At 38.3% G+C, this 24,921-nt stretch overlaps 2 protein-coding genes across 2 annotated transcripts; both read left to right on the top strand.

Annotated features, from left to right (window-relative positions):
- The first annotated feature begins 5,121 nt into the window (after nucleotides 1-5,121).
- Nucleotides 5,122-14,628, top strand: LOC131793858 (protein mono-ADP-ribosyltransferase PARP12). The gene is made up of 6 exons (XM_059111360.2): nucleotides 5,122-5,881; nucleotides 6,464-7,189; nucleotides 8,072-8,278; nucleotides 9,086-9,245; nucleotides 10,535-10,771; nucleotides 11,459-14,628. The coding sequence occupies exons 1-6, from the start codon at nucleotides 5,137-5,139 to the stop codon at nucleotides 11,871-11,873; spliced, it is 2,490 nt and encodes an 829-aa protein (XP_058967343.2). The 5' UTR covers nucleotides 5,122-5,136; the 3' UTR covers nucleotides 11,874-14,628.
- A 959-nt stretch (nucleotides 14,629-15,587) lies between these two features.
- LOC131793922 (nucleolar and coiled-body phosphoprotein 1-like) lies at nucleotides 15,588-24,370 on the top strand. Its single transcript, XM_066172241.1, has 14 exons — nucleotides 15,588-15,694; nucleotides 16,054-16,136; nucleotides 16,699-16,864; nucleotides 17,235-17,326; nucleotides 18,695-18,826; nucleotides 18,910-19,060; nucleotides 19,698-19,824; nucleotides 20,189-20,261; nucleotides 20,366-20,473; nucleotides 20,987-21,070; nucleotides 21,216-21,327; nucleotides 21,655-21,915; nucleotides 22,358-23,674; nucleotides 23,885-24,370. Exons 1-14 carry the CDS (start codon nucleotides 15,637-15,639, stop codon nucleotides 24,034-24,036), a joined length of 2,916 nt encoding a protein of 971 aa, XP_066028338.1. The 5' UTR covers nucleotides 15,588-15,636; the 3' UTR covers nucleotides 24,037-24,370.
- The last annotated feature ends 551 nt before the right edge of the window (nucleotides 24,371-24,921 follow it).

Raw genomic sequence — 24,921 nt, 5'->3', positions numbered from 1 at the left:
CGATGTACAACGCTAAATATTGCGAAATGTGAACATTTTACACTCCTTGTGTGTCCGTTGCGGTTTCTGGTGATTTCAGTCATGAGAAGGCTAGGAAAAGTACAAAGTTTTAGAACATACATCTCTCGCTTTTGAGCTTTTTGCCATGAACGCAACCCCGGCTAAGCGGGTTACCCCACCTTGAGACGTTTACTTGGCAAATTGTCACCCCGGCCGGCTGAACGGGTTACCCTACCTGGCAGACCAGGCAACCCACCTCGGCGGGTCACCCCACCTATCATGTAAACGTGTTCAAGATAAAATAGGAAATTATATGGACAAGCGGGTTACCCCACCTAGGCGGGTTACTTCACCTACCACCTCCGTGTAAGTACTAAAACATGGAACGACCTAAAACCACCTACAACCACCTAAAACCACCTACAACCACCTAAAACCACCTACAACCACCTAAAACCACCTACAACCACCTACAACCACCTAAAACCACCTACAACCACCTACAACCATCTACAACCACTTCAAAAATTTCAACGACGAACTACAACCACCTCAAAAACATCTACCGTCACTCGCAAACTATCTAAAACCATCTAAAACAAGGCATAAATTTCTTAAATAACACGAAACGACAACATGTCAAGTACATGAAATACGAGAATCGAACGAAACCTCCACCTCCCCCTGAAATCTCTTCTAGCTTTTGAGGTGGTTGTAGATGGTTGTAGGTGGTTGTAGGGGGTTGTAGGGGGTTGTAGGAGGTTGTAGATGGTTTTAGGTCGTTCCATGTATTAGTACTTACCCTGAATTCTTACTCTCCCTGGTCTCATGTATAATCAACCATCTCACGAAATGAAATGCGAGAGCATGCCAATTATTTTTTTTATTACCTCAGTAGTAAAAGATCTAAAGAACTTTGCAAGTAGACGTTTTGGTTCACGTTTCATTTGATTACGTAATGGTCCAAGATAGTGTTTTTCTCCACTTGTAATCTCAGCACTGGAAATGTTACGGTAATTGGAGCAAAACGTGAGTTACTATTGCGTAAGTGGCACCACTCGTACAACTGCATGCTGTATGAATGCCAGCACGATGGCGTTCGTGCCAAAGGAAGATCCCGAAGGTATGCACACTTCGCTTAAAATATTTCCAAGGATCATTCTTACTTATACTTTTACTAGACGTGAGCCAAAACGTCTGCTGGTACCCAGGGTAGAAAAAGCCAAGTCAAGTCAGTCTTGACTACAAGTTTTTTATTTTACTTTAATATTTTTTGTAACTTGATAGTTCATTTTGTAAAGTCCTTTTAGTCTTTTGCTACTGAGGGAATATAAAATAATTAGCATGCTATCGCATTTCATTTCGTGAGATGGTTGATTATACATGGGACCAGGGAGAGTAAGATTTCGGGGGTGGTGGAGGTTTCGTTCGATTCTCGTATTTCATGTACGTGGCATATTGTCGTCTTGCCTTATTTTAGACATTTATGCCTTGTTTTAGATGGTTTTAGATAGTTTGCGAGTGGCTGTAGATGTTTTTGAGGTGGTTGTAGGTGGTTTTAGGTGGTTTTAGGTCGTTCCTTGTTTTAGTACTTACGAACAGATTCGGCGGGAAAATTTGTGATAAGGAATGAGAAATTGCGACCATCTCTGTTACTTGGCGAGACGGACACATCTAAAAAAGCGTCGTAAAGGTAAGAGGCTTGTAATAAACTGCTTTCCTAACACCTAGGGTGGGTAGCACTGATTTGAATTTGGGTGACATACACTCCCACAACAGAAAACCACAATGTTTACATTCTCTATGATATCTGTAAGTAATCTACTGTAACCCTTTCGAATAAGTTTACCTTGGAGTTCGTCGATACTATTGCTATATAGACGATAAATTTTAAGTCAGATAGTTATTCAGTTCTCATCGAAGCTCGAAATCGCATGAGAACGACTAGCTTAGAGCGTGCATAAGTTTGTTCATCTACAGTGAACTAAATCACAGTGGAGTAATATTTTCCTTAGGAAAACAAAAAAAGATTAAACCTGAACCGAAAGTGGAGACACTTGCCCGAAGAATAGAAAGTTATGTGGGGTGAGTTCACACAAGGGAGTTTTGGCAGTGCCTAGGTAGTAAAATTTCAGTTTAAGAAGGCTGATCTCTCCTTAATAGGTAGTTCCTAATATTGGCATAAAGAAAAAATTTTAAGGTTTTTGAATGATTTCTAGTGTAGTTTGAAATGAAGAAGAAATTGTAAAAAATATACCTAAAGTAATCACAAGTCCCAACATGTCTCTGAAAATATTAAAGGATTGTTTGAAAAAATGGATTAGAGTAAAAATTGAAGAGTTCATCCTTTTTGTAGGATTTTTGAAAAAACTGGGGACTTGTCGAAAACACAACAGCAGGAGCTCTCAGCTAAAAAGGCATAATCAGCATTTCATGATTAATTTTGAATATTATGCAGATACCTTTCCATTTTTTAAGGGATTTTTTGCACTTGTGAATCATTGTGATGATTATCAAAAGTTGAAGAGTACAACTATTGCTGTGTTAATCTGAAATGACAGAACTCTTTGATTTATTTGTTTTCCTTTTTCAGAAACATGCAAGTAAAAAAGTTACTGAAATTTTCTTTTGAAATTTGTAGGAAAACTACGTTCCTTGCATTAGTGAGGTACTTTCCAAACAAAAGCCTATGTATGATATGATTTTGTGTTTGACAAAGTGGATCCATTTGAACTGGGGAGATTAGGGACTCAAACTCATGTTTAAGAGAATATTCCTCAATTTATGTCCTGGTGGAAGACTTATCCTTGAGCGTCAGCCATTGTCCTTACACAAAAAGAAGAAAAATTTGACAGTAAGTGATTATTTCAAGGTTGTAGCTAAGAAATTAAGCTGTCAGTCGAAATTTCCAGTGAGGCAGCTCACAAATTGAATGATTTTATGTGCATAACGTCAGAGGTGCATCTTGTGCTCCACCAAGCAATCACTAGCCAAAAATCTAAGCAGCAATCACTACTTTTCATCTGCTGAATCTCACCGGCAACCAGCGCTTAGAAAGAACCCTGTTATTTACCATCAGGTGCTAGCTTTTTCCTTTATTGACTATGAATGCAATAGTGTAGGTCCCTCGTTTTAAAACTTCATTTTCTTCTGTATCACCCAAGGCAAAAACAATCTCAATTCAGTATTATTAGCAACTTCTACAACGGTATTGCTTTAAGAAACTAATTTCATTCTTTTATTTTTTTCTCTATGGAGAAACCTGATTTAATTTTAACATCAATGAAGACATTTTTGTAGAAAATAAGCCTCAAATTAACCATCCATATCCACCATTAAGTCTTTTCTATAAATTTTTTTAAATAATAATTCAATATTTTTTATATAATCATAATTAGGAATTAAACCATTGCATCTAATATTTTTATCACCATCAACAACATTCTTTCCAGGAAAAAATCGCTGCAAATTATGATGCCATTCTCTTTCAACCTGAACACTTTATTGACTACCTTCTATCAGACATGGTGGGATTTGCTACTTTTGAAGTTCTTGAGATTCAACAACACAAAGCCTCTGGTGAGAGTATTTAAGTGCACAGTTGATCATCCAAGTTTTTTAAGAAATATTATAGCATTTTATGAATACTTTGAAAATAATTTTTTGGAAACATAGTAGCCTAGTGGTTGGCTAGGGGCAAATCCAGGAATTTTTAAACTTTTCATTCAGAAAACATAAATTTTTAATGCTATAGCCTAAATAAGTTAAGAAATAAAGGTAAGTGTTAGATACTTCATAATAAGTAGCAACATGCTATGCTTCCATTGCAAGAATTTTGTTAGCGAATAAGTATTAAAATTTACCTCCAGGTCTGATGGGTGGGGGGAGGGTTAGGCCCCCTCTAGACCCTTCCCTCTGGATCTGCCACTGTTAGTAGGCATGTGCAAGGTGTAGGAGATATACTCTTAATGCTCAATATTTTAGCATAAACAAGCAAAACAAACTTTACTGGTAGTTTTGATTTGTTCTTGAGCAAGACACCTTTATGTCTTAGTGCTTTTCCTTGCCCAGAAGTGAAAACTGGTACCAGTACCAGCAAGGTGTTAGGAAAATTCTTAGAAAAAAAGGTCTGGGTAATGTGTGATAGATTAATAGTCCAATGGAAGAGGGCTATACTGTTCTTGAGCTAAATGCAATAAAACATGTTGCATGTTTCTTTTCTATTCTTAGGGCTCCAGAGGCCTCTGTATCTTCTCACAAAAGCTGCTGATAAGCAAGGGGAACCTTTGGAAGAAATTTAGTAGGATTCAATAAATATGTCATCCATATCATACTAGCATAGCGTATGGAAATCACAAAATATAGTTGTCTTGCATATTCCTTGAGTCAATGGAATTAGTGACATTCTTTTGACTTATCTCATTTACAGCCACAAACTTGAAAAATAGAGAATAAAACTCTCTTTTCATTGATGCAATAGATTGTTGCTATACAACTAAGAGTGTTTTTGAAAATTTTGGATTTCTGTCTTAAGGATTGTCCCTAAGTTAAAATTTTTGGAAGTAAAATGAGTTTTTCAAACCTGAAAATTTCCAGAGTAAATGTGATTTGAGGAGGCTTTAGAGTCCTGCTTATAAGAAAGTTTGACCTATGACCCCTTACATACCTATTTGTTACAACAACTGATCATCTATGTAGGTGAAGTTGTTTCAGCCATTTACATGCTAACATTAGTGTAAAAATTCTCCGTACTGTTCTCTATGCATTTCCTAGTATTCTTACAAGGATAATTTTTCTAACAATCAAGAGCTTCTTGATTTCAAAATAATTTCCTTTATTCTCAGGGATGATACTATCAGAAGAAATCAGATGCTTATATTCCTAAGGGAGTGAAGGGTTTCACATTGGGTGATTTTGTAATACTGTAGCTATTGCCGACTCCTTTTGTGTTTAAACTGTATGATTGGCTGCTGTGAAAACTTTTTTCGTTTAAATCCCATCGAGACCCATGAGAAAAAAACCGGATACAATATGTCAATTACACATCGTTGTAAACGAGATGTTGGGATGCAGCAAGCTTGTGGGCTCAAAAATCCCGGAAGTTGGTACGAGAATCTTTTCTAGTCCAAACACGCCATGTCCTCCGTATCCTCGAGGGTGGGAGATAGCCTGGAAGAGTTGATTCAAATTTTATTGAATAATCGGGGGGAAGTAGAACTCGGACATGCAATCCTACAACTTTCCCGAGTTAACCGTAAAGTTGTGTCAGATTTTGGGGCGCAAGAGTTTGTCAATAAGTTTCCACTACTTTTCCAGACCAAGCGAACGAAATCGAAAGTAATGTTGAGGTTAGACGTTCCTCTCGAATTCTGTCCTCGAGCGGGTGAAAAAGGTGGATGTACTGATGTGGGGTGTTTTCGTCTTCATTTGTGCCCTTTCTTTGTCAAAGAAACCTGCAAATTTGGTGTCAAGTGCAAAAGGTCTCACGAGTATCAAGACGAACATACGATGCGCATTCTGCAACGCTTCCGCCTTGGCTTTCTTGACCTTAATCTTCTTCAAGACATACTGAAAATGATTGTTGACGAGAGTGAGATCCAGCGAACGGCTGCCGGTCGCTCTTTACCAGACATCTGTAAATTCTACAACAACAAGAGCGGTTGCAAGAAAGAAGAAAATTGTCCCTGTCTTCACGTGTGTGAGCACTTCGTCGATGGCGATTGTAAATTCGGCGGAGGATGCAAAAGAAACCACGACTTCTCTGATTCCCATAATAGAAGAGTTCTACAGCAGTATGATATGGAGTGCATCAGTATCCATAAAGTGCTTCAACGACTGAAGGGCAGGGAAAGAAAGCGAACTGTTAGCGCAAGTTCTGACGGTAAGGTCCGCATAGCTAATAATTAACAACTGTGTAGAGTAACTTCTACAACAAAGTTTTCTCATTAAAAAGGAAGGAGTCAGTGTAGACATTTATTTAGGATGTAAGCCTACTGCTGTCATATGCGAACAACTTACACCACATTTCACATGAATTCTGCCTTCTGAAACGTGTGAAACAATTTTCAGACAGACTTGTACAACAGGAAATATGGATAGTTGGGGTATTATGAACAAACATTGTATTGAAATATTGATCTTTTAGCTTTTAGTGAGATATGAGTCACAGATGGACAAAAATCATGCTAACACTTAAACAACTAAACAAGTGCCTTAAAAAGTTGTATTTGTTGGCAATAAAGTGTAACAGAGTTTTCTACAGTCATTCAAGTTTACTGATGAATTTTTAATTTCATTAAACTCTTCCCATAACACAGGTAGCACTTGCTCACATGTATGCTTTATGCAGTATCCAAAATTTTTTAACTTTCCAAGCACTCAATGAAAATAAAGTGATATATTTGTTAGCTGTTTACTCAGCTTGTGTGGATAAGAGATGGTTGATTTATTGCTTAATTTTTAGAAGAGAGTGTGCAATTATCACGATACCAACCAGTGATGAGAATGGATAGTGCTAACCCAACCATACCACATATTCCTGTGCAGCAAGGAGTAGGCAGTCGCTCCATACCAGAGATCTGTAAATTCTACAACAGTAAAACAAAATGCACAAAAGGTGATGAGTGTCCTTGCCTTCACGTATGTGAGCATTTCATCAGTGCTGACTGCAAATTTGGTGAGGCTTGTAGGCATGAACACAGCTTCTCCTCTTTCCATAATAGAAGAGTCTTGAAACAACATGACATTGCCAATGTCAGTGACCTCAAAATCCTTGAATACTTACAAGCAAGAGTGAAGAAACGAACAGGAAGTGCAAGTTCCAGTGTTGAGAAGCCTTTGACTGTCAACTTAAGCGCTGTAAACCCCAGTCAAGATGACAAAGGCAAAGATACTGAGATTTGTGGATTCCACATGCGTGGCAAGTGTAACTATGGCGACAAGTGTATCCATCACCACACAGATTTACCCTATTTATGGCAATTTGCTGCACAGGGTGATGACCAGTGGGAAAGTTTTTCTAATGAAGTGAACGCAATCCTTGAGAATTGTTACTGTGATGTCAAAAATGAAAGCTCTAGTCATGTAACAATAAAGGGATCTCTTTATCTTGTTAACTTCCAGGATATGACTGCTGTTCCAAGATCATTTTCAGGTGCTACGCCTAAGATGTGGACATTGATGGCGAAAGGTAGGTTTATTTTTGTGACATTCAAATATGCAGTAATAGATAATTATGACCAAAACAAACATTTTTTAATTAGAGTACCAAAGCTACCTTCTGGTCCATGTTGGGATGAAAAAAAGATGATGAATTGGAAAATGGGTCCTAGCTAGCTAGAGAAGACCTAGTATTTATAAAGGCAGGTGTTTCCTGTCCCACCAGCTTCATTTTTTCTAAAAATTAAAACATTTGAAGATTGTTAGGACCAACCATATGAAATGTAAAGAGATGCCAATCTCCTATTATTGGTGCACGAATTTACTCATAAATTGCATGATCTGACCATTCTTTTATTATTACTACTATTAAACAGTATAGTAGTAGTGTAGTAGTAGTTAGTAGCTTTAGCTAGTACTAGTAGCTAGTAGCTAGTAGTTAGTGTTAAGTTAGTTAGTTAAGCTAGAGTGCTAGTAGCTAGTAGCTAGTAGTTGGTAGCTGGTAGCTGGTAGCTGGTAGTGGTTGGTGGTAGCTGGTAGCTGGTAGCTGGTACTGGTAGTTGGTAGTTGGTAGTTATAGTTGCTAGTAGCTAGTCTGTAGTAGTCCAGTTTGTAGTTAAATAGTTAGTAGTTAGTAGTTAGTAGTAGTAGTTAGTAGAAGTAGTTAGTAGTTAGTAGTTAGCAGTTAGCAGTAGTTAGTAGTAGTAGTTAGTAGTTATTTGAAATCCATAATGAAGGACACAGCTTTTAGCTTTAAGAAAAGAGGGGAATAGGCATGACCTTCTTCTGTGGTGAAACAATCATTTCAAGACTTCACCCTTCACCATTCACAAATGGAACAGAAGAATAATAGGTAAACCCCCCATTTTGACTACAGTTGAGGCTTACAATTTTTATTCTTGTTCTCTGTAAGTGCTTAAGATCACTGGGACTGTGGTAAAGGTTCGAAGACTTTCCACTGTGTCATCAGTGGCTGCTGCAGCAGGCCATGTGTTCAGCACCAGATGGGAGTGGTACTGGAAAGATGAGAACAACAAGTGGCAGTCATATGATACTCCTGGTGATGGACATGCTGTGAACACAACCAGCAGTCAGTGTCTTGAAAGAGAGTATCTGGCAGGTAAGGTAGAAGTGAATGACTATATGCTTTATGGAAGTGGAAGAAAATGTACTCTTTTCACAGCTATCGATGCCATAGCTATGATGGCAGTAGTCTTCCTTTTCAACTCAGTAAAACACATTGATTTAGATTTGAATTGTGGTTCACCCTTCTGTCCTCATACATGTATATGGTTAAGAAGGGACTTTCTGGTAAGCTTGGTTACTATGTAATAAGGAAGGAATCCAAGAGGATATGGGCAGGTAGGGTGGAGTCAAGGTAGCTTAGCTACAGTCTCTCCCTGTTCTTGAACAAGACACTTTTCTCTCACAATACCCCTTTCTACCTAGGAATGTAAATAATGGGTACCAGCAAACTGTTTGAGAAAAATGAAAACTTCGTGGGGGATTACCCAAGGATAGTGTAGGATCCTCCATGAAGGGGAAACTAGTTATAGTTGCTATGTCCTCATGTTACTGAGACTGGAATAACCTTTGGCAGGATGAGGCTTAGAAGTCTTGCAACTTGTTAGCTTACTTTGCCATGGAGCAAAGTATTCAAAATTTAATCTCTTTTAGCCATATATTAACCTTGTAACTATCAGAAATGATTAAATTGTAACTTCTCCTTATAATATATGTACTTTATCCAGCAAACAGGTAATGAGAATACTCAAACTTACCAGGTTGAAGTCTTGATCTACAATGTAAAACCAAATTCTTGTAACTAGTTTCTGAGGAAACGTGTAGCAGCTAGAGGGGAGAATTAACAATCAGATCTTAGGAGAAAAAGGGTTCAATTTTGCTTGTTTGTTGTTGGCTTTTTTAGGGAAGGACACTCACCCTTTTAGTGCATCTCATCACCAATATACATTGGACTTTAAAAAATGGTGCCAGAAAAATGATAAGTATACAACAGAAAGGCCTGTAAGAAGGAGACCTGCTGAGTTTGTGTCCAAACAGAATATGGCTGAGATTGCTGCTCAAAGGTGATTATATTACAATGTTGTGATGTTTGAAAGCACGGGGTGGTGGGGGGGGAGGGGGGAGGGGGGAGGGGGTGTACTTTAAAAAGCAAAACTTTAAAGGTATGACAAAGAGATTATCCCTCAGAGATGATTATTCTACGGTGTTGTGATGTTTGAAAGCACAGTGTGTGTGTGTGTGTGTGTGTGTGTGTGTGTGGGGGGCATTCTTTTAAAGAGCAAAACTTTGAAGATATGATAGAGATTATCGCTCAGAGGTGATTACTCTACAATGTTATGATGTTTGAAAGCACAGTGTTGGGGAAAGGCATTCTTTTAAAGAGCAAAACTTAAGATATGACAAAGAGATTATCGTTCAGAGGTGATTACAATGTTGTGATGTTTAAAAGCACGAGGTGGGGGTACTTTTAAAGAGCAAAACTTTGGAGATATGACATAGAGATAATTGCTCAGAGGTGATTACTCCACAATGTTGTGATGTTTGAAAGCACAGTGTGGGAAGGGGGTGTACTTTTGAAGAGCAAACTTCAAAGATATGACAAAGAGATTATTGCTCAGAGGTGATTACTCTACGATGTTGTGATGTTTGAAAGCACAATGTGGGGGTGGGGGCGCGTACTTTCAAAGAGCAAAATTTTTAAGATATGACAAAAAGATGATCGCTTAGAGATGATTAATCTACATGATGTTTGAAAACACAGGGTTGGGGGAATGGGGGGTACTTTAAAGATATAATAAAGGTTAGTAAACATCTTTGAACTGGGGTTGGTTTAGAATTAGCCTGCGAATAAATTATTTCAGTTTGGAACCCTCTCTGTACTTCAGGTGAAGTGAAGGGTTTGATTTGCCTTTTTCGTTACCGGTTTAATTAAAGAAAAAAATGTTTCACCAGGCAGTTTACATGTGAAGCAGCCCAACCATGACATGAATATAGAGCTGTTTCGAGAAAGTTTGTCGGAAAAAAAGGTGTAAAAGTGCACGCGAGGCGTGGGTAGTTTTTAGATCACCGTTTCTTGACCGCAGGATCTCAGGGAAATCCGAGAAAACGTCACTGAAAGGACGAGGCATAGCGGGTTTGATGTATCTATCTATTTATTAGAATTATTAAAATTTATTGACTACCGGATACCCAGATTACCTTTCGAGATCGTCCCGTGCGCTTTTGTCATTTATTCCGACAACCTTTCTTGAAACAGCTCTATTAAATTAACACAATTTTTCCCTCCTTCACATAGTGTATGTCCAATAAGTCTGTTCCAGGGTAAAGTTGGTGTTTTTTGCTTTTTTATCAGGCGTAAAGCTGCTGGTACGGCCCGACCATCAAGTTCATTTTCCACAGAAGCGGACGGGGTGCCATCTCACTGGTCTTCTGTTCCTGTAGGCGAGGAGTACTCGTGTGAACGTTTGTCAACAATCACCGAAGAATACAAGAAGACGGAGAAGAGATTCAAAGATTCAATGGATGAGAGCCACAAAATTGTCTCCATAGAGCGAGTGCAGAACCCGGATCTGTGGATTCTATTCAAACAGTAAGTTACGAGTTGAAGTTGGGATAGACTTCATGGCTTCTGTCGTGTTACCCTTTGGCTCCTAAAATTGACTGACATTTAATTTCTCCCTAAAATATCGCCCTTAAATCAAACATGAAGGGGACGAGAATTAAGAAGATGATCACCTACTAAAGAAGCTCTTGATTGTTCAACAAATTCTCCTCATCAGCACCATAAGAAGTGCGTAGAGAACAGTAAGGAGAACATGCATACTGTTGCTACGGTGTAAAGGGTTAAGTGGTTCGCCTATTTCCGTTGCCGCCATTTGATAGTTTTTCGTTGAAGGAAACCGTTTAGCTCGTTTTCAGTCTTGCGGCGATCTTAGGTGATATGACAGAACGATCTTTAAACAAGTAGACTCCATGTTACGTTACGTACGTCCGTTCAGTAATATATCACAGATGACGTCAAAATGTGCTAAGGAGAAAATTTTTGACGTCTTCTGTGACCTATTACTGAACACACCCACAGAGACATTGAATCTATTCGTTTTATATGATGAAAAAGCAAAATGCAATTAATGATGACCAATCGAAATCTTAATCATATGGGTTAAGATTTTGTGGAAAGTTAGAGAGACAAAAGCTCAGAAAGGTGGTAACAAGTATCTTATACAAGATTGCTGAACGTGTTTTTACATCCTCTTTTTTCCTTCGTAATTTGTAGGAAGAAGGTCCGCATGACTAAGAAAAGCGGCAAAGAACCCGAAGAACGCCAACTCTTCCATGGAACAAACCCCAACACTGTCAAAGCAATCTGCCAACAGGGATTCGACTGGCGAATGTGCGGGAAAAATGGTACAGCTTATGGCAAGGGAAGTTATTTTGCTTCTAATGCTAATTATTCTCACTGTTATTCCAATCACGGTGTTACTCGTGGTACTAAGCAGATGTTCTTGGCTAAGGTTCTGGTGGGTTCTTTTACAGCTGGAGACAAATCTCTTACAAGGCCTCCCCCTAAAGATTCATCCAATCCCCATGTGTTGTATGACTCCTGTTGTGACAACACAGCGAATCCTGCATTGTTTGTTGTGTTTGAAAATGGGCAGTCCTACCCTGAGTTTTTGATCACGTACACTTGATTTTTTAACTTTGTATGATGAAACAGAAACGTAACGAAACGTAACGAAATGGCACGTCTTGTAGCTGCCTAATGGATGGTAACGTGACCTAACGTAACAGAACGAACTGTAACGTAACGTAACGTAACATATCGACGATACAGCGAAGAAACATAAAATACTTTGGTGTGAAAGTTATACACCAACATAGTGAAAATGTGCTGTTCTCAGCATACGTTGATAAATTAGTTCAAGTTCTTTATTTTCATAATGTTTTTTGAAATGGTTTTTGTTTATTTTAATGATAGTTTTAAACACTCAACAGATCGGTACCGTATCGTCTAAGAGGATACATTCCTCTCTAAATAAGAAGAGATAACAATTTGATAGTTTTAATTTTTGATATGTTTACGAGTAGTCCATGAAATTTTGGAAAATTCCTTTGAAGGTGGAAAAAAAGTAAAGTAGAAGAAATAAGAAATTACAATCCAAGTAATGAAATAACATTAATAAATGGGCTGAGTTTCTAAAGAAACCGTGGTGCTGCGTTGGTGGGAGGGTATAACAAGGTAATTTGGAATTATCAACTGAGTTGATGACGTAAATTGGCCATCGTAAAGAGTTGCAAAGCTGATTTTTCGAGCGTTAGCCCTTCGTCAGAGCGAATGGTTTCGCTCTGACGAGGGGCTAACCTCGAAACGTGAGCTTTGAAATTCTTTACGGAGGCCAATTTACGGTTTCAACTCAGTTGATAGTACCAAATTTCCCAATGAAATAATAATTTGGTAGTTTTAATTTCTAAAACGTTTACAAGTAGTCGGCACAACTTCTTGAAAACTTCTTTAAAACGAAAAATCGACAATAGAAAAAATAACAACAAAAAACAACAAAAGAAAACAAAAAAACCACGAAGGAAGGAAAGAAACAAACGAAGATTTGAAGATTTCTTCCAGCAATGGTGACAAAATCGGGAAAAGTATATCAGTTTCATTTGCAAGTACCTGCCGTTTTCATTTGTTTTTCAAAATCGCTGGTAGGAAAGCACAAAGCTTGAAAATGAAGTTAGAGTCGAAGCTAATCCTCAAAATCTGCCTTAAACAAAACCTGCAAAAATGCCATGCAGTAGTCTACAAGGTGTAAGGTACGATTTACCAACAAGTACCACCGAGCCACTTTGCTATTACCAACTACCCATTCCAGCTTTGTAGTAAGGGCTTATACACGCACAAAAAAAAAACTTAAAGGAAAAAGGAACCAAGAATGAGATTAAAAAAAAACAAATGAGAAATAAGAATAAAAGAAAAGGAAAATCATTTGACAAAATCAAACATTTTGTGGGATCCCATCTTTAGGCTAAATTGTAAAAATAGATGGACAGTATTTTTTAAACAGCAAGGGGAGAGGGAATAGGAATAACAGATAATAGACTGGAATTTAGGTAAAGTAAATTCCGTTTCATTTCTAACCATTTTGCAAATTTGGTAATGTAGAATAGGGCGCACGTGAATTTTTCATTTGCTTTTATTTTTAGTTTTTTTATTGTTAAGTTTTCATTATATGAACATAAATAGGAAAATAGGTAAGACACGCTTCTTTTAAGGAAACCCGTTTAAAAAGGCTCAGCTCTAAATTTTTGTCTTTATTAGTCTGAAATGTCAGCATTCCTCTCGCCCCTCTCCCCCTTTGGGACACTCCTAGGGGTGGTGGCCTGGGGGATATCTGGTCACTCGGAAACTCCCCTTACTGGAAGTGATATTATGCTGTTTTTTACCTTGGTTATTGGTGAAACGGATTTACTTTTGTAGCTGTAGCTATAAAGACATTTCGTTAGCGTTGTACCGTTTGTACCAAATCTTAGTGCAGGAATCTGCTTTGTAAATTCTCATTTTTCAGCACTTTGCTCAGGTCTAGCTGTCTTTGGCCTGTGTACGAAGACCAGTTTCCGGTTGTCGCTTGTCTATTCTATAGGCACACAATGGGGACAACTGGAAATACGTAAGCGTTCACAGGCTACGCTCTCGTCAGACTACAATTGTATTTCTTACAGCATAGAAGATACAAAACGTTTAATCTTAGGTGTTAAGGTCAAGGCACTCGAGGGGGACATGTAGTAAGGAAGAGTTGTTAGTGCAGACTGTCACTCCACCTGTTTACTGCTTGGAACGTGTTAGATTGTTAGTCACACAAAGAAAAACTGCGGTTCTCTGGCAACTATAACCTGTTCCAGGGATTCAACAAATAAAATGAAGCGCGATCTTAAACGGCACGATAGAAGCCAAGGAATGGAAAAGCAAGGGAGGTTGACTAGCGTCCCGTAATGAATTACGCGATCCGACCCAAACCTCCTTCATTTTCGCTCGTCCGCTACTATTGCGCCGTTTACTATTTCGCTCCGTTTTGCTGAGAGCTTGGAACGGGCTATGACGACCACAATTACCGTTTGTCACTCGCTCTGTCTTCCGTCTCCACTAACCTAAAATCATAAACAATCCAAGGGTAATTTTCAGAGCGATGCGACATTGAATTCAAACCCTGGGTGTTTTTGTCTTCCCCCCCCCCTCCCCATTCAAAACATACAATTCAAATAAATTGCAATGCAAACATATTTTACTGCAAAAGAATTGTTTCACACAAATGACAGTTCCAGTCCGGAAGTCTTATCACCAGCTGCAAGGAGATCGAGCACCCTACACCCCTGAAACATGTCTTCCTTGTTTGCTCAGGCCTCAGCTGATCGCTGTAGAATTGAAGTTAATAAAATCAACATTAAAGGGAAGCCTTGTGTTATCCTGAGCTGAAATATTTACAATATCTTTCTGGTTGCTTGTTTTAAAGAATGAACTGTTTGTTTTGTCCTTTAAGACGGGTTTCTCTTTACAATATCAACCTGAATCAAACCATTAAAGGTCACGAGAGTAAAGGAATTAATTGTCAACCAAAGAAGCTCTTGATTGTTATACAAATTCTCCTTGACAGCATTATGGAAAATGTAAGGCGAACAGTATGGAGAATATGCATACTGATGTTTGAGTATAAAGGGTAAGGAAAGAGTTCCTCCGCCACCATAAGTGATTTTGTTCCTATACTTTCTCTAAAGTCTTATGCTTCTCATTTATTATACTGGAAGCAGATACTCCTCTCCCTCTAACCTTTAGCTAGACGTTTCGAGAAAATCAGCTCGACTCGTCAGCATGTTTGCGTTACGTTGACAGTTTGGTTTTGAGAAATCCAATCTCTTTCTCTCACAACGGTATCTTATATTTATTACTAGACCATTTTCAGCATTCTTTGCAGTAAGCGCCTACCTCTATTTCAGGTCGCCACAGGATCTCTAAAGAAATTCGATGAAATACGATTTCTTTTTTAAATATTGTTCCATTTCTACCACCACGGGCCATAACTCTTAAAAGCGATCAAATTAATTTTAAAACAACCCCTATTTACCACGCCCTTGTTTGCGAACGTGGTCGACAACCTATCTTTCTCTACGGCGCCGGTAGATGGGAGTTCTGTTACCAATAAACCCATGCGGAGCTAAAACGTTTAACCATCTAGCGCGCGGATTAAACATTTTGATAAACTGCGCGTGCTATTCCTGGACTGTGACGAAATATTCATCTATGACGACCTTCAAGCACAGTTAACAACTGAGTAAAGTTGTCAATCCACAACAGCCTCAATCCGCTAGCTTCACTATCAACTCATGGCCCTTTAAATCCACGTGACCTTACACTGGCGCGGCTGCCAAACAGATTCGGCGGGAAACTGTGATGTGAAAAAAGAAATGGCGACCCTCTCTCAGTCACTCGGCGAGACGGACATATCTAAAAAGCGTCCTAAAGGTAAGAGGCTTGCGATAAACTGCTTTCATAACACCTAGGGTGGGAGCACTGATTTCAGTTTGGGTAACATACACTCCCGTAACAGAAAACCGCAATATTTACATGAAGTTTGCTGTTGTTCACTTTTCCTTGTCATTCTCTATGATATCTGTTAGTAATATACAGCAACCCTTTCGAATAAGTTTACCTTGGAGTTCGTTGATACTATTGCTAAAAATACGGTAAATGTTAAGTCCGACAAAAAGTTATATAGTTTTCATCGAAGCTCGAAATTGCATAAAGACTGACAAGCTGAGAGCGTGCATAAGTTTGTTCATCTACTGTGAACTAAATCACTGAAGAATGATATTTTTCCTTAGGAAAACAAAAAAAGATTAAACCTGAACCGAAAGTGGAGACCTTGAAATCCAATACTTGCCCGAAGAATAGAAAATTGTGTAAGGTAGGTTCACACAAGGGAGTTTTGGCAGCGCCTAGATGGTGACTTTTCAGTTCAAGAAGGCGTATCTCTCCCCAATAGGTAGTTCTGAATGTACGCATGAAGAAAAATGTTTTGGTTGTTGAATGATTTCTGGTACAGTTTGAAATGAAGAGGAAAGTGTAAATTATTCTAAGACCTAAACAAGTCTAAGGGCAAGTTTCATCTTACAAATTTCCTTCAAAATCATATGAATTCCGGTAATGTACTCTTCATTTCCAATTTTAGGGGTCTTTTTCAATTTTAGGCATTAAACTTTTGTCTTCTTCACTGATTGGGATTAATTAGGATGTTTCCTGCAAAGTACCACTGCTTGGGATTAATTAGGATGATTCCAGTAAATTAGCAGGTTTTAATCTTTGTGTCTATAATTTCATCAACATTATTTAATTCTACCAGAATATCATCCTAGTGATAAAATAGAGAAAGCTTGAGTTTTAAATCAATTCATAAACTTTGCCTAAGAGAAAAAGAGGGGAATTAGCATCTGTGTTGACTTGTACTTTTTTTGACATACTTTGCACAGCAAAAAAATTCCTCAGAGCAAACCGGCCCCAAATCCTCAGTTATCACTGCACCAGAACCAGCTTGGGAGATTGAATACTACAATTCTGTCCCAGACCTTTATCCTGAATTGTCAGACTCATTAGAAATGCAAGAAGGTGACACAGAACAGCTTGTCAGGAGGGAAGGTTTACACTATTTTATTTTTCCATCTCATTCCTTTGTTGAGGACTCTCTACTACTATGTATAAGTTAGAGTGACAACCATTTCCTGATGCCTGTCGCCAGAAATTCCATTTTTATTTCCTCAGGTCATGCTAACTTTAACATCTCTTCTTATCCTATTACCCTTAATGTACATCATGGGTAATTGGAAAATAAGCCACTGCTTTTTCTATTTTTTTTAGAAGTAGACCAAGCAGGAGCTATTTGCAATTTACCTAAATAATATGAGTTACTGCCTTGAAATGCACTTGAATGAAATCCTCCAATTAAAGTATACTCTCATCCAGTTAATGCTAATTTCTATTAAACATTTTATTTTTTGTCTATGTTTAGTTTCTCTGGATCACTATAACCATGAAGAGAATGTGCAGTGTGTTCCAACTACTTGTGATGACAATCTTTCTCAAGAAAGCACAAGTCAACAGGTATATTCAAATCCTCACTTCAGCCATTAGATCTCATATCCTGCAATAAAATTTAAAGAGATGAGGTCCCCTAGAGTATTTAAAAATAAAATGTTCCTTCAGAGTGTAAGTTATGAAAGAAAACTTAGTTTATTTATCTCAAAGTTTTCCCTCAGGAGATTTACCAGTTGGGTCGACAATGTAATAATGGTTCTGTCTGGTATTCAATTTTAGACTAATGACATTATCATGGCAAGGTCATCTCTTGTAACAGACAGATGTATTCCAGTTTTTGGCCTTGATACTGTAATATCTTTACTTTCCCTCAGAAAAATGTCCTCATTCTAGCCACATTAGTACACGTTAGAGGAATGATATTGCTTGACCTTTTGAAATGGTAAAAAATTGAGGTTGCTTAGGTGGATCTGCCAATATTCTCTAATTTTTCATTTTTCTTACTGTATTCCATTAGCTCTGACATACTGAAACAGAAATAGGCTATTTGATAGGAATTGTATGTGACAAGGAGTCAGCCAATTTTCAAAAAGTTTACCAAAGAAAACTTAATAAATCTCACTTCTCACTTTTTCAGGCACAGATTAGGCCTATGGATATTATGGGTATAGTTACTGGAAACCTTAGAGTCCATTGTATAAAAACTGCATTGTTTGAAGACACCTTTCTAGATAACAATCATGCAATCATATCAAGCTGCTATGTTTGTTTCGCATGTTGACACTTTGAAAGCATACTATGTTTGCATCCAGATTTTGGGCAGTCAAAAAAATACAGAGCCTTTTATTTTACTACATCAAAGTAACTTTACTTCAAAGAATAATAACATTGCAGATTGTCTATAGTGATTTTTTATATTGTAGCTAGTCCTCCAAGCAGGGTAATGCCAAATCACATACAAACTACATAGTTATCCTTATCAATTAGGAGGTTACTTAATGGCCATGGCATGATCTTTATTGCTTACTGTTATTGCTTTTGACTGATAGTGGGTGATATAGGCATGTACCTCTCATTTTCTGTACAAGGGTTTCAAAAGCAGCCAGATGGTGCATAGATCTAAACTGGTTACATTTGAAGAACAAGAAAGCATCATAAATTCGATTAGAGCCCAAAGTTTAATGGAAATGCAACTATAAGAGTCAAGAACTTCAAAATTTCTATTTTTTAAATCTTCTGAACAAGTGTTTCAGGCCTTCAAAACTACCCAGCTGAACTAAACTTGTTTGTACCAGACTTTTATTAAAACAACTGTCTATTTTTCTGACAATCTATTCATTGATAAGCTGCAATTATTTAGGTCATGAAATTTGGACGAAAGAGACACTCTCTTAGTCATTTCTAACATTTTTTACTGTGTTACAACAACTTTAGGATAATTCCCAAGCATCAAATTCAGGCAGCCAAAGCATTACAAATGTTGTCAGACAAAAGAGGAAATTGGCAAAACCTAGAAAGGTTAGAAAAAAACAGGATGGTAATGATGTTCCAGATACATCAGGAATGGTAAGTCAACACTTTTTAGGTTTCTTTGTGCACATATTGGAGTCAATAGCTTTTTAATCGCCTCTAGTTACTTTTTTTCATAGAATTTTGAGCTGCAACCTATGTATCAAGAGACTGGAAAACAGGGTACATGGGCACAGTGTAGCATCCCTAGTTGCGGTAAATGGAGGTTTCTTCAAACTAACATAGATCCTCAGGAGATACCAGAAAGATGGGTGTGTTCTTTGAACGAAAGTAAGATAACGATCCTTGACTAGAGGCCTTTCCCCACTAGCGGACAAAACTAGAACTGCCCTTAAAAAATCAAAGGACAAATTTTGTCATGACACATCTTTGTTTCGTCTGTTGCATCCGCATTAACGATTTCAAAGCCGTCAAATTCCGTCAGCGCCTGATCTATCTATAAGACCGGCCAGCATACTTGCCAAAGGATTCCGCCTCCAATTTCCAGGATTTGGCTTGAGTCGATTTAAAATTTTAGAATCCCTGAGTTTCGTAGCAAAACGCAATTTTTGCCTTTCTAGTAAACTGATTTCGGTTCGACGACACGCTTGTCGTAGCTCATACAAATGATTGACAAGTTTATCACGGTTTTGTTATGTAGTCGATTTTTCCCAATTTTTAGCATGGACAAATTTTGTCGGCGGTGCGTCTGAAGATTTGTCGGCTTCGGCCAAAATTTGTCAAGTCGCGACAAACCATCCGCACTTGTAAAATGTTGGTGATGACAGAAAATTTTTCTAAATAAACAACTTTGTCGCAAGTGGGGAATGGCCCAAAGCCTATATATCTTCAACTAACCATGCCTATGATTTCCTTTGTTAAAGCTACTCACACATCACATTACTCATTCAGAGTGATGTCTTTGCAGATGATTGCTACAATTCATGTAGTATTTCACAAGAAACGTTTGATAGTCAAGAGGGGAATTTGGAAGTAATGTATACACCTTATCCAAGTGGGGCTATTGTGTGGGCTAAGATGACTGGTTACCCATGGTAAGATAAGATTTTTTAAGAAATCCTTAAAGCAAAAGTACTTACTCAATTTATTTTATATTTATTTATTTTAATCGGGCTAGTTTCCGTGACATACAATACGTTTGAACCCTATAATTCTAAAAACGTCGAATTTAACGTCCTTTAAATGGATCGACTGACAAAGCTTCCCTTAAAGCGATGTCAGCGCATGACAACTTCCGAAATCAAGCTTTGTTTACAGCTGAAACAGTGTACTAGATTGACAACAGTGTGATTCGATAACCTTGGATGCTTTTTTCCTTTCTTGAAGTCCTTCATCCTTTTCTTTTTTTCACGCCGAGTGGCTCGCACTAATTGTCTTCATTTCTTTGTTCATCAAAAGGTGGCCAGCAATGATGGAGGACGACCCAGATTACGGTTACTATTGTGAAACAGGAGAAGATAATTTGACTCCGGTAATCAAAATGAAAACTATCTTACCCTAAAGAAGAAAACTGTTTTCAACGGAAATTAAAAATGCATGATCTATATTCACTCTGAGGCAATATGTAAATTTCAGGTGTCGTTCCATGTGGTGTTCTTTGACAAACAAGTGTCAAGGTCATGGGTGAACACTGCTTGCATCCGTAACTTTTCTTGTGATGATGACCCGGAGGATTTGGGAAAGGTTTGTTCGGTAACTCCTCACTATGATGTTGATCTGTATAGAACGCCATTGGTGTTTGTTGTAGCCTAGGTTCCATTTCCGGACTTAGTGTCACACGCAATTGGGTCGTTCCCGCTCTTGCTCCGAGGGCTTTTGAGCGGGCTCTCCGGTTTCCTCTCCGGTTTCCTTCTTCCGCAAAAACTTCAGCCTTGGTGCATGTATTTCTAAAGAGGAGCTTTTAACCCCATTGACATTACATGTTTGTCTTGACCTTATGAAATTATCTTAACCCTTTAACTCCCAAAATCTGATTGTTAATTCTCTCCTTTCGCTGGTACACATTTCCTATTAAATTGGTTACAAAAATTTGGTGTTAGATCAAGATAACAACTTCTACCGGATAAGTTTGAGTATTATCATTACCTGTTTGCTAAATACTTTATATGGATATAATAGGGAGAAGTTACATGCTAATCACTTCTGGGAGTTATAGGGTTAATGGTGTTGAATTTCCTTGACTCTTTCTTTCTTCAGGTGAGCGTTAAAGGAAAGAACTACAGAAGACAACTTACAGCTGCCACACGAGAAGCGCGGAGAGCAGCAAAAATGTCACTGCAGGTACTTCCTTTATCTCTTGGATTCTCCTCTTCTTCAAGCAGTCCAATCTCTTATGATTTCAGAATAATTAAGACAGCTTGTAACTGTTTGATTGCTATAGGAAAACAGTTAAAAATAGGAACCTTTTAAAACTTTCTTCCTGCAGAGTCGATTGTCCGAATATGGTTTTAAAGCGCGCTATAAAGGCACCATCGGAGACAAAGCAGAAGAGAAGGCGCGCTCAGCAAGTCTAAAGAAAGGAGAGTTGGACGATTCAGGTGAGATAGTTGAAAGCTTCATTATCTAAAAGGGTCTTGCTAATTGTCGTATTAGCGCCCACAGAACACAAAAGTTACCGAGGGAGTTATCAAGACAATCAAAACAGAGTATCGAGATGAAGAAAACGGAGATTCTAAGAGAGTGCGCGGGTGTGGGAGCGGAAAGGCCTGCATCCGCACAGTGAAACACAATAAGCTGCAATACTCAAGTAATGCAAATTATTGTGAACTATAATGTCCCTGCCAAATCTTGTTTCGGTTTGGTTCCTTTTTTTAACCAGCTGAATTAAGATTTTGGTGACAGTCGGCTATTTTTTTTTTTTTTAGTTACAGGCTCATCCAGCCAGGAAAATTGCAGCAGTGGGCAAAGCTACGGGTCTTTCAGCAGTCCCGAAGAAAACGATCAAGAAACCTCTCCAAAGTCTAAAACTTGGATAAAGAACGCTGTAAGAAAGCAAAAGGAAAGCGAGACCAGCACTAAAGTAAGAAATTCTTGTAGCCCAAAGAAAAAACACAGGAAGAAAAGGAAGCAAAAGACTCAGGCATTTATCGTCTCGAAGGGCTCTGGTACAACCAATCCCAATGAAGGTCAGTTGCACGCACTTTCTGATGGTTTTCACTGGAGTACTTAATTACCACGTTTTAACGGTTAACTTATATCTTCACTTATTTGGTAATAAAAAGAAAACTGAAGGCTATTTTCAGTCGTAACAGTTCGATGACTATATAGCGGCACTGTTATATAGCGGCATTGTTTGTGTACATAATCAGTGTCTTTTAAGGGTGTATGTTTCCAGATTTTTAGCATGTTATGTTCTGAAATCGAGTACTAAAGAATACGGCGTACCCGTATTTGCAATAAGCCCATGTTTTTCTTACTAACATGTTTCGTAGGATAAGGCTTTGACTTATCCCTATAACTGTTTTTCCTGACATATCTTTAATTCATGGTCTTACAGCAGAACGATGAGAATAAATAGTTAATTGGTAATTTTGTATAATTGTTTGACTAAGTGAACTTTATCCTCAGGGGATTCAACCGTGAATAATGTCACCTCGAGTGAAAGTTCTGAAATGTGTGAACCTACCGACGAATCAAGAAACACCCTTAGACAGCAGGAACATACCATGGCTATCGAGAAACTTCAACCAACAGTCCACATTGTCTCAAACACCGACAGTAATTTGGATGAAACGCTCGGTGAGCGAGAGAACAGTGCAAATGGAGCCATCATGAAACCGTGTAAAGAAACCGTTGGAGTTCCAACTGCGAGTAGAACTAAAGTCACGAAAGTCAATAAGAAGAGGCAAATCTCAGACGAAATACAGGGAACAAAGAAACGAAAGAAAAGTAAGAATGTCATAGAAAACATTGTCAAAAAATTCTCCAAAGAATCTGAGCAAGAACAGGTGGAGGAGAATAAAAACGCCGTCGTTTTTACCAAATCAGTGTCGTCAAAATCAAGAGACGAGGAGAATAATTTATCTGAACAGGATAAACAGCCAAATCAAAGTGACGAGATGGATGAAATGATTTCAAAAGATATTTCTTCCCTTGGAAAGGATGTAGCGAGGGAGTCAAATGTTTCAACGCATGGAAAAACTCTTCCAGGAGACAAAACTAAGAAGCGAAAATCTATAATCAGTTCCAGAGATGTTTTAGTGAAAGGAAACCCAACTAATAACGAAACTTCAAGCCAGGAGGCTAATAGCTCCGCATCAAAATTACATGTTAGTGATGAAAAGCCACATAAAAGAAAAGATCCGTCTGATGGGAGGGATCAGTCAAGTTCAACAAGTGAACAACGTACCCATGAGCGAGAAAGTAACGAGTCGGCAAGCATCAAGGAAGAAGTGTCACGTTCCCCTAGTTCAGAGGTCCTAGATCAAAATTGGGAATCTAAACAGAATCCAAAATTTCCCGAAAAACCTGAATTCTTGCATAAAAAAACAGCCTCAAGCACAAATGTTAGAGTAGCTAGCGGTGAGAATGGTTCAGTTCGAAAGAAATGCCTCCCTAAGTTGATAAAGACTGCTTTTAAACCTCCCATGGCGTCCAAAGATGGTAATACTAGCAAAATTCCAAAGATGCCCAAGCTTTTAAAGCCCCACTTTGTTAGCCCTGCAGTTTCACTGCCTGAAAGCAACCACAAAGAGTTTGGAGTAGGGAAAATATCAGATAAAAGCGTTGCACATTCCGTAGCTTCCAAGAAGGATGTTGAACCCAAGAAAGAACAGGAACTGAAGAGGAAGGCTCATTGTAAAGATTCTAGCTTGGCGAATCCGACGTCAAAGAGGGAGAAGAAAGATGACGGGAGGCACGGACGAGCCAACGACATCTCGTCAGGTAAGGACTTAGACCTTTTGACTCGTCAAATTTACTTTAAGGCATATTATGCCTTTGTAGTTTGAAAATTAGCTAAAATGAATCAACAATATTTCATGGGAATCGTGCTTCACTAAGCTAAACTGATTATCCTATTTTTAATGGAGACCCCAATGATCAAGAACAGTCTAGCCTGATTCCTTTATAATGTAGTACATTTTTTTTCATCAGAAAACCTTCAAGATGAAGAAATTGACGATGACATCGCAAATATACAGAAAGAACTAAGGCTTTCAGACAGCAGCGATACAAGTTTGCCGGAAGAGGCGATAACTTTGAGAAACGCGGACGGACGCATGCTTTCCGATTCGCCAGAATTTTAAGCCGCAAGCCTTATTTATGCATCAGTATGCGTGATTATATTCAAGCTCAGACTTTCTCGTTAGAACTATCAACGCACTGTAGTTTATCAAATAATGCATTTGGTTCGAAATTGTACATTTTTTGCAGTTATTTTTGTACACTGGACCATTTTCTTCAATCTTGCAGTTAGAATATGCTGTGTTTCCGAGAGATTTGGATTTAACTGATGTTATCGGGGACCATTTAATCATTTTGGGCCTTCTATGAATCTAAAGATACGAGAAATTTTGGTCAGTTTGATTTTGTTACAGTGTTGATGGAGTTTGTAATAGTCTCATTTACTTATAAAGAATATTGATCAGTGTTACGAGACTTCATCTTATTGACAATCTTGTCTCTAACGGCATTCTTCTCCTTTAGAGAGTTTCATCTGGGGGCACTACATACCATTCCATTTACCTCAACACTATTTCACCTTCTCAGCCCTACTTTACCAGTAAACAACTTACAGTTCAGTAGGTCCCTGTTCCCAAAATTTGTGATAATGATCTAAAGCCTCAGAGATCTGAGAGCATCCTGAACGTTCACATACCATATTGTGCTACTTCATGCGCGCGCATTTGTCTACAAAATTTGAAACAAGGAAGTCGTCATAAAAGCGCACGCTCCGTGCGCGAGCTCCTATAAATCACTAACAGGAACTTGCAACGTCTGAAGAGATGATAAAGATAAGTAGAGGCCGAGGGTGCGTTTATTAAATCGACCTAAGGATTCCAAGGGTTTTGCTCTCACTTCTACAGGTGCGAGCAGCCTCGGCTTTAATAGAGGTCCTCAAGGAGTACAACGGTCTTCAATTCACTTTTCATTAAGCTGCGTTTTGAAGTATCAAAACATTTCTTTTATGT

Source organism: Pocillopora verrucosa, chromosome 9 (genome assembly GCF_036669915.1).
Source record: "Pocillopora verrucosa isolate sample1 chromosome 9, ASM3666991v2, whole genome shotgun sequence".
In the NCBI taxonomy this organism is placed as follows: Eukaryota; Metazoa; Cnidaria; class Anthozoa; order Scleractinia; family Pocilloporidae; genus Pocillopora; species Pocillopora verrucosa.
This window is presented reverse-complemented; position numbering and strand designations above follow the sequence as displayed.